General features: G+C 30.7%; 1 protein-coding gene across 1 annotated transcript; it reads right to left on the reverse strand.

The window, feature by feature from the left end:
• Positions 1 to 430: 430 nt before the first annotated feature.
• LOC127799942 (protein SRC2-like) lies at positions 431 to 1,590 on the reverse strand. Its single transcript, XM_052334245.1, has one exon. It carries the CDS (start codon positions 1,483 to 1,485, stop codon positions 589 to 591), a length of 897 nt encoding a protein of 298 aa, XP_052190205.1. The 5' UTR covers positions 1,486 to 1,590; the 3' UTR covers positions 431 to 588.
• Positions 1,591 to 10,072: the final 8,482 nt, after the last annotated feature.

A 10,072-nucleotide genomic window follows, 5' to 3' on the forward strand; every position in this document is an offset into this window, starting at 1 on the left:
ATTCATGTTGCATAGAAATGACTATTTGTGTTCGTAAATTAATGGTAACTCAACCTAATTTATGTTTGTGAATCAATGACGACACCAAGTATCGTCGAAGGTTCTCTTCTGTCTTCACATTCCTTTTCCTCAAGGCTAAGGTCACCGATTTTGACCTCCTTTACATTGCCTGTCATCAATCCCGTCTCTTTTCTTGCAGCGTGAGATATGTGCGCACCTTATCACTAACTTGCTCAATGAAAGAGGCCATGTCAAACCACATGTAACTCACACACAATATGTTGTCAAATAAGATGTGTGATTGTTTCAAAAGATAAGACCAATCTAAAGTTGAGTGGCTAAATGACTAGAAAGGCAAAGTTGGGAGCATATTTATGGCTTTTGCTCTTTTTAAAGCTTTCATTTAATTTAATACATTAAAATTACTTACTTACACAGCCAAAAAAGAACTTCCTTCACAATTAAGCAAACATCAAAGATAGCCACATTAATTAAACAAGGTCAAAGCGTTAAACAGATAATTATACATTCATTCCAAAGCACCCAAGACTAATCAAACCTAATCTACTACGAGGATGAGGATAATAATCAAAATCCGCCATCAAATCCGCCACCAAAATCATCAGAAACTGTATCAGATACCATATCGCCCACCAGCAGCCCACCAATTGCTCCTCCCAACAGCCCAGCCCCCAGCCCCATCCCAAACTTGTTCTTCTTCTTTGCCGCCGGTTGCTGTGCTGGCTGCGAGTACCCATATCCCGATTGCGGCGCGTACCCGTACCCCGGCGGTGGATAGCCCCCATAAGGCGGCGGTTGCGGGTACCCGTAGCCCGTAGGCGGTGGCGGTGGTGGATATGCCCCAGCATTATAGGGCGGTGGCGGTGGCGGATATGCCCCAGCATTGTAGGGCGGCGGCGGCGGAGGTGGGTATCCAGAGCTCGGCCCCGCCGCCGCCGTAGCCGGATACGCCGTCACCGGCTCATCGCCCTTAGCTGCTACCGATGAATCCCCCACCGCAGTACCCGGATACGCCGTCAACGGTGCATCATACTTAGCGGCCGCCGATCCGGCGAATTTCTCGCCCCACTTGTACGAAAAACTGAGCTCGCCCTTGGGTTTGCCGGAGGGCTTTCTCACCTGGTAAGTCAAAAACTGGAGTTTTCCGGTGTCGATGGAGTCGGCGAGCTCCTTGACCGGGACGTGGACTTCACCGACGTCCTTGTCGCCGAGGCTCCGGTCGCAGCGGAGGTTGAAGACGAGGGTGAGGTGGTTCTGGCGGAGGGCGGACTCGTCGACGGTGAACTTCATGGGGAAGTTCCAGGTGGGGTTGGTGTTGCCGCCTCTGTCCACGGCGGTCTTCTGCCTGGTGGCGGGATTGCCGGAGATCGAAACGACGACGTAGACGCTCATCTTGGTGAAGAGATTGCCCTGCTTCAGATCCTTGGCAGACATGACGTTGATCTCCAAAGTTCGATACTCCATCTTGATCTGAATCCGAAAATTCAACTCACTGAACCTCACAAATTTTATATCTACGAATGAAGAGAGAGAGAGAGAGAGAGAGAGAGAGAGATGAATAAGAAGTCTTCCAACCACCAAACAAGCCGATTAATACATCTAATATCTCAAGGAGTGACGTCAAAGTTTGGAAGTTTGGCGTGGTTGACGAAGTAACCATGGTCGGGTTAACGACTCTTGCGTTGCTTTCAGTATTTAACCATGATTAAGGAATTGTGGGGGTGCCCCCTGCACAATTATGGTCCGTCAATTTGACCCATTCATTTGGCCCATTTCGCACGCAGTCGTATCCAAGTTTTTTTTGTCAAATTACTCAACTAACTTGGTTTGGTTTGGTTTGGGGAAATAAATTAGTCTTCTCATTTAAAATTTAAAATTATTTATTCTATTTTAAAATTTATAGTCAAAATTAGTTAAAATATAAAAATAATAACCCAATAACTTAAATCTAATCTAAACTTGAGCCCAAATTCAACCTCCAATTTCAATCACACTTTGCACTCACATTGACAAAGGGGTAACTTTCTTTTTCTTATTGACACCAACTATCACTAGTTATAATATCTATATATATATTATAACAAAATAGCCGTCAAATTTTTTCCCGCCCATTTCCAATTACTATTTTGATATTTTATTATGTTTTTTTAATTTTTTTTACTTGCCTGAAATAGAATTTTTATAGGTCATTAATTAAGTCTTGGAGATGTAGTTCTTAGAACATGTAAATGATTTTTTCATAACTAAATGGTGTTTGGAGAATGTGTAATCATGCTGATATATGAAAAGTCAAGATAAATATTATTAATTTATCCATATTATTAATTCTAAAATATTAGCATAAAATTAAAATAAATTAGAAAAAAATGTGACTTTTTTAAATTGGGAAAAATCTTGAGATATTAGGTAATACTGTTGAATACCGACTATCAAGTAAATTTTTTATTTTATTTTTATTTATATATAGTTTAATTAATTTAAATTTATTTTTTTATAATTTTAAATGTTATAATTTTATATATAAATTAAATGTTATAATTTTTTTTTAACTTTATTTTTTTGTTGCTTTTTAAAAAATGTGACATGTCTTAAATGTGATAATTGATTGCTAGGATAAAGATGTAAAATCATGTATGGATAATCAATTTTAAAATTTTGATTATTAATTATTTAAATTATCTTTATTTTATATATAGTTTAATTATTTTAAATTTATTTTTTTATAATTTTAAATGTTATAATTTTATATATAACTTAAATGTTATAATTTTATTTTTAACTTTATTTTTTTTGTTGCTTTTTAAAAAATGTGACATATCTTAAATGTGATAACTGATTGCTAGCATAAATATGTAAAGTCATGTATGGATAATCAATTTTAAAATTTTGATTATTATTATTTATATAATTAATTAATTATTTAAATTGTCTTTATTTTATATATAGTTTAATTATTTTAAATTTATTTTTTTATAATTTTAAATATTATAATTTTATATATAACTTAAATGTTATAATTTTATTTCTTAACTTTATTTTTGTTTGTTGCTTTCTTAAAAATGTGACATGTCTTAAATGTGATAATTGATTGTGAGGAGAAATATGTAAAGTCATGTATGTATAATTAATTTTGAAAAATTGATTATTATCATTTATATAATTAATTAATTATTTAAATTATCTTTATTTTATATAGTTTAATTAATTTAAAATTAATTAAATTATAATTTTAAATATTATAATTTTATATATAACTTAAATGTTATAATTTTATTTTTTAACTTTATTTTTTTTTGTTGCTTTCTTTAAAAATTTGATCTGTCTTAAATATGATAATTGATTGTCAGAAGAAATATGTAAAGTCATGTATAGATAATTAATTTTGAAAATTTGATTATTATCATTTATATAATTGATTGATTATTTAAATTATTCTTATTTTATATATAGTTTAATTAATTTAAATTTATTTTTAAAAATTTTAAATATTATAATTTTATATATAATTTAAATATTATAATTTTATTTTTTTAACTTTTTTTTTGTTACTTTCTTAAAAATTTGACATGTCTTAAATGTGGTAATTGATTGCGAGGAGAAATATGTAAAGTCATGGATAATCAATTTTGAAAATTTGATTATTATCATTTATATAATTAATTAATTATTTAAATTATCTTTATTTTATATATAGTTTAATTAATTTAAATTATTTTTCTTATAATTTTAAATATTATAATTTTATATATAACTTAAATGTTATAATTTTATTTTTAAATTTTTTTTTTACTTCCTTAAAAATTTGACATGTCTTAAATGTGATAATTAATTGTTAGGAGAAATATATAAAGTCATGTATGGATAATCAATTTTGAAAATTTGATTATTATTATTTTATATAATTAATTGATTATTTAAATTATCTTTATTTTACATACAATTTAATTAATTTAAATTTTTTTTTTATAATTTTAAATGTCATAATTTTATTTTTCAACTTAATTGATTATTGTCATTTATTTAATTCTCCTTTTTCCCATTAGTCTACACTGAAGATGTGTTATATGTTGGACTTGGAGAAATTAAATGTAAATTAAATTTGTGTTTTGAAAATTATGTTAAGTGAGTAAAATTCAAATTGTGTGGCAAAGCGTGGGAAAAAAAAGAAACTTAATGGTAGCATGTGATTTGATAAATTGAGAGAAATAGGAGAATTTGAATGAAGAGAAATTAATAAAAGAAAGTAAATATCTCTCTCTCTTCTTTCTCTCTATTCCCGTTCAACCCTTCCATTTATTCTCTTATTCTTTTTCGATTATTCTTCTCAAATTTTCTCTTTTTCTTTACTTTTATTTAATAAATTTTAACCGTATTTTTTTACCCAGTTTGATCTTCTGGTGTAACATAGCGCCACTATTCTGTCAAGTGAATGATGTGAATGCAACTAAAAAAAATTAGGCTTTTAGGGTTCATGTGGTATGCACATATGAGACAAATACACATAAAAAAAAAGTCTACCCTTTAATGCATATTTCAAAATAAAGAGGTTGGTTATATTTTTTTTAGTTTTTACGCATTGCTTATTGTATTACATGTTAATTTAGGTTTATTTTTACATGGTTTCGGGATAGAGTTATGTGCTTTTAATTGTTTATTTACCCTTGAATGCATATAAGGAAATCTTTCAAAATTTATAATCTTTTTATTGTATTTTCATGATTGCAATATAGTTATTTTATTTATTTTTTACTTCTTTATTGTGATTTTCATTTATTGTAACTATTAAATTATATAATTTTTACTTTAACAATTTTTTTTTACGATATCCATTCATCCATGCATGGCATGGGTAATCCACTAGTATTCTATTATATTAACAAATATACCATATTCGTGTTTTAAAACTTTGTTAATAAAGTAATTTTTTAAATTATTTTATTTTAAAAAATAAATATTTATTATGTTAACAAAATTTAAATTTATGATCTCCCTTGTCTAGCTTAAAATCAATTATATAACTATATCCAAACTCATCATTATATAAGTGTCATCTAAAAAGATAAAAAAATAAACTTTAACTATTAAATATATTTTTTAACCAACATGTGTAACACGGACTGATAATATTATGTCTGATAATGAGCCCAATTATAATGAAATGGGCTTACAACACATGGAATGACCCCATTGGGAGATTAATTTAAAACTTAATCAAGTGACGAAAAAATAAGTCGAGTGGTTAAAGTTTACTCAAGTAGACCAAGAGACTAAACCACACAGTGAGATGGTTGGCATGCCAATGTCATCGAGTAATATGATTGTAGAGAGACTACTGAGATATAATCAAGTAAGGTCTCTCAATGGGTAGCAGAGTGAGATATCTTAATAATCAAATGGCTAAGAGTACATCAAGTGACTTGAACAATCAGGAGGTTGTTAATCGAGTAACACTGAGAAGATAGTTAACTAACCATGCAAGCAACTAACGCAAGGTCAAATGACCTCATCAAGTAACCCTTAGGAAGTCTCTCTCAAAGTATCACCGAGAGACTCTTCTTGAGAACTTCACAGGTTACTCATCGAAAGATATGTGGGAGACTTTCGTGCTTCTTCCAAACTTGAAAGCTTATATTTAGACCATAAAAGAGATTATTCTGGGATATTATAACCCCCGAGAAATCTAATATTCAAACATGAGGTTGTGCACAATAGGTCAAACTCACATTCAATATGCTCACTTACAAATTCAAAAAACGTCCAATATGCTTGACAAGGTTGTTAAAATCGGGATTTTAAGTGGGATCGACAAAGGGTCCATAAAATCGTATCGTAAAATCGAATCGTAAAATCGTAAGATTTTAGAGATAATTAAAAATACCTTTTAATTTTTGTAAATATATGTTTATAATAACATAATTTTGTGGAAAATGAATTAATATCATTTAATAGCCTAATTATTCCTTATTATAATTCAAAAGATGATATTTCCAAAATATAGCTCAAAAACTAGCAGGTTGGTATAAGCAATTTAAAGGCAAAATATAGGTAATTTAGAGGTAAAATAGAGCTTATAATTCTTTAGAGGATGCTTCCAACGTCTTCCATTAGATTTAGATTGTAATTTTTTCTTGATTTAACATTGATTAAATCAAGTAATATCCCGATTTGGAGTTGGGTGGTCCATTAATTAATTACTTGTTTGTCTTGATTTACTTATGTAATCAATGTTAAATCAAGTAAAAATTATAATTTAAATCAAATAAATTGGAACTTATGCAATTAATGTTAGATGTTATGTGACATTGGAACTTATGCAATCAATGTTAAATCAAGTTCCAATTTAGAGGCAAAATATAACAATTCATTGCATAAATTCCAATGTCAGATGCTATGTGACATTGAGACGTTGGAAACATCCTCTAAATTACAACTTAAATCAATTGAGGTCTTTGAATCGTAAAATCGTTTGGGGATCTTTGAAGCGTAAAATCGTAAAATCGTACATGTAAAATCGAGATTTTATAGGATTTTATCCCAAATTGGATTTTACATGGGATTTGAATCGTTTGGGGGTCTTCGAATCGTAAAATCGTAAAATCGTACGCATAAAATCAGGATTTTAACAACAATGATGCTTGACAAAGATTCTTCTAACCCAATGTATATTTAGAATTATAATACTACTATAATTCTACTTACTTTTAGTTTTCTACATTCATCTAAAAATTGACTTAAATATCGGAGGATTCGTGTGAAATATTCATATGCGTCTCTAATTGATTTTTTTCTTATAGATCATCGGCAGATAAGTTACTCGCAATTAAGTCACCCACCTTAAGATTGAGACACTCTCCTGTACTAAGAATTTATTATTGTTTTATACAACAACAGATAAAAGTATAATTAATTCTACATAATCAACATAATAACTAATAGTTATCATTTTCTTGGAGAAAAATAATTGCCATGTCAATTTTGAGTGACTACAAATAGAAGTAATTACAATATTATATTAATTTCAAATAAGTTATGAATATATTAATTCTGGAATAAAAATATTTAAATTTGACATAAAATAATTTTTTGTGAGAAATTTAAATTTCTTTCTAACAAGAAAAAAAAAGAAGAAAAAGGAAAGAAAGAATATGAAGAATTAATAAACTGACAAACTGCTGACATAAAAAGTGACATAAAGGGTGTGACTCATGTTGTGTATATATAAAAAAAATTAAATAAAATTTATTGGGTAATATTTGATAATTCTGAGTTTTATTAGGTAAAATTGTAGAAAAAGTGAGTTTTATTATGGTGATAAAGTTACTAAATAAATTAGTTATTATTTTAAAGTCATGAATTCAAATTTGTTAACATAATAATTATTTTTTATTTTTTTAAACATGATACTTAAAGAGTATTTTAATAAATATTTATTAATAAAGTGTTATAATATCAAAATATGGTGTACGTTTATAAAATATTAGAGGAGTAGATCGTGCTATATCTTTACACATAAAATTAAATAAAAGCTTATTTGTGGTGCTTTACCGTTGTAATTTATTTTTTAAATTTTTAAATCAATTTTTAAATAAAATGGGTTTTAATACAGTTATAAAATTGTTTAATAAATTAATTAATAGTTAAAAGTTATAAATTCAAATAGTGTTTGGTTATACAATAATATGGATATAGATACGAACAAAGTAATTATTTTTTAATTTAATTTTATGAGTTGACATGAAATGTGAAATTGCATTTTAATAGCATGGGTTAGTAGTAATATTTCACGTGACGAGGTCAAAGGAAGGAAAAGGGTTAATGGATCGTATCGGCCCAATCTAGACCTGCATCCCACGGCTCAATCTCAATTCTTGGCCTTGGCCCAACCTTGCCCCTGCACGAACTTGCAGCAATATCATTGCAATCGTATGTTGGATATTCTCGCGTATCCTTAAGATTTCATTATCATTAATGAAATATCTCATCCTTATTAATAGCAGATCTCATCTATATTAATGAGAGTTTCATCGACACCATGTTGTTATTAGGGGGCCTATCAGCGCCGGATATCCAATCTTATCACCATGCAAACACACGATGCGTGCATGCAAGAGGATCTCTTCTCTTTCTATATAAGCCAGCTCTCCCCAGAGCCAATGTATGTTTTTCTCTAACCTATTGATACTCTACTCATTTACTCTCTTACTTATTGAAACGTCGGAGTACTTGCAAGTGTCAGTCATCTCTTGACGGAACGATCGCTATAGTCAATTCCTTGCTGTTGTGAGCTCACGTTCGACCATCCATTTGGGCTAGAAGGAACATTTAATATAATTTTTAATTGGTAGGAGTTATTTTGCATATTAAGTATTAACCTAAGTAATTTTATGAAAAAAATTACCAAACAAGCCCACCCGTATGGAATCAAAGAATTAGAGAGACTTTATCCATGCTCATGCATAGTTGAGTCCAAATGGAGAACACCTTGAGATACACCCAAACTTTGATCCTAACATTTAGGGTGGAGACATAAAAATGTCTTTGTATTTTATTGAAAATGACTTATGCTCCTCCATTGTTGCCCAAACCCTCGCCCTCGTCTTTTCCATCAATTATCGCCTCGCCCCCAAGCACAAACTTTCTGTCGCCTACAATGCGAGCCTATGTGTACTCAATCTCGATATCTTTCCAGTAAAGATCCAAGGCTGATAATGAACTAGCTATTCTTTAGCAGGATTCATTGGATGGAATAAGAGATCAAATTCATTGACAACAAGATCGTGTTGTTGGCGGCCAACAATCTCCTATGGCCGCTCACATTGCCTAGCGATGTGGATCGTGATCACAAGTGTTGCAATCAGATGGCTTTAAGCAACGACGGAGAGATCAGACGGCTGCCAAAGTGCATGGTGAAGACGTTCAACATGGACTCAATGGTGGATTGGCAGAAGGTGTTTAATAGTTCTTGTTAAACGCGTTCATCTTCTAGTGTTGAAGGTGAGGCGTGCCATGTTTTTACAGCCTTTGGCATCAAGGTTGAGGGTGTCTCCTTACTGTTTCGTCCTCCAATATCTCGTTGCTCTCTCTTATGTCTCCTATGTCTTCTTGGTTGCGTTTCCAATTGAAAACACAACTCATAGAGATAAGCAAATGAAGAACAAATGGGGCACGGCATGTTTTTACAGCCTTCTGCTACATTAATTTTTTTGGAAAATGCTACTTATACAAATAATTGGATTATCGAGAGAATGACCGAATACGTCAAAATTCAAAAATGTCCTAACGTAATTTGTCACTGTTGCCTATGCTAAATGAAGCCCGATCGGTCTTGATGATGAAGTTCAATTGGGCTTCATGATTGATGAAACTTGATAATTGATGATGAAGTTCGATCAGACTTCATCGTCAGATGAAGTCCAATTCAGTCATCAGGTTTGTACATCTCATCGGTACATATAGTACGGTTCAATTTTTTTACAGCTTGAAAGAGAAAGATATGCAAGGGCTTTTTACCACAGTACACATGGCGTGCCCCTTGCTAAATGTGTTAACTAACACTTGCTATTACACAATTTCTTGATTGGGCAAAAGGGTGTTTAATAGTTTCACATTTTTTTTTAGTAGAAATGTCTCATGAAACATTTTGATGGTTCGAGGTGTCACCCGACATTTTTTATAAAGTATGTAAGGCTTTTTATACCTTCACCCTAACATTTATGTTTAATTTTAATGCAACATTGTGCATGGTAAAATGGTAGCCATTCAAAGACCATTAACAAAATTGATCACATTCTTTTTTCTTTAAATAAATGAACAATTTTATAGAAATATGAAAAAAAAATCTATGTGTGTGTCAAGTCAGGTGTTCTTCGAACTATTTTTAAAATTAATTATAATAAATGAGCCAAATTCTAAAGAACAATAATAAAAGACGATACAAGACAACCAACACCCCAAGAGTAAGCAAATAGATCATCATATAGCTATCAATCTAGCTTAAAAGAAAATAGCATGAATAACCAACCACCAAGCCACATATGAATAAGAATATCGC

This window comes from Diospyros lotus, chromosome 4 (genome assembly GCF_014633365.1).
Source record: "Diospyros lotus cultivar Yz01 chromosome 4, ASM1463336v1, whole genome shotgun sequence".
NCBI lineage: Eukaryota > Viridiplantae > Streptophyta > Magnoliopsida > Ericales > Ebenaceae > Diospyros > Diospyros lotus.

Coding starts and splice junctions, on each gene's coding strand:
- LOC127799942 (XM_052334245.1), bottom strand. CDS start 1,485: ATGGAGTATCGAACTTTGGAGATCAACGTCATGTCTGCCAAGGATCTG.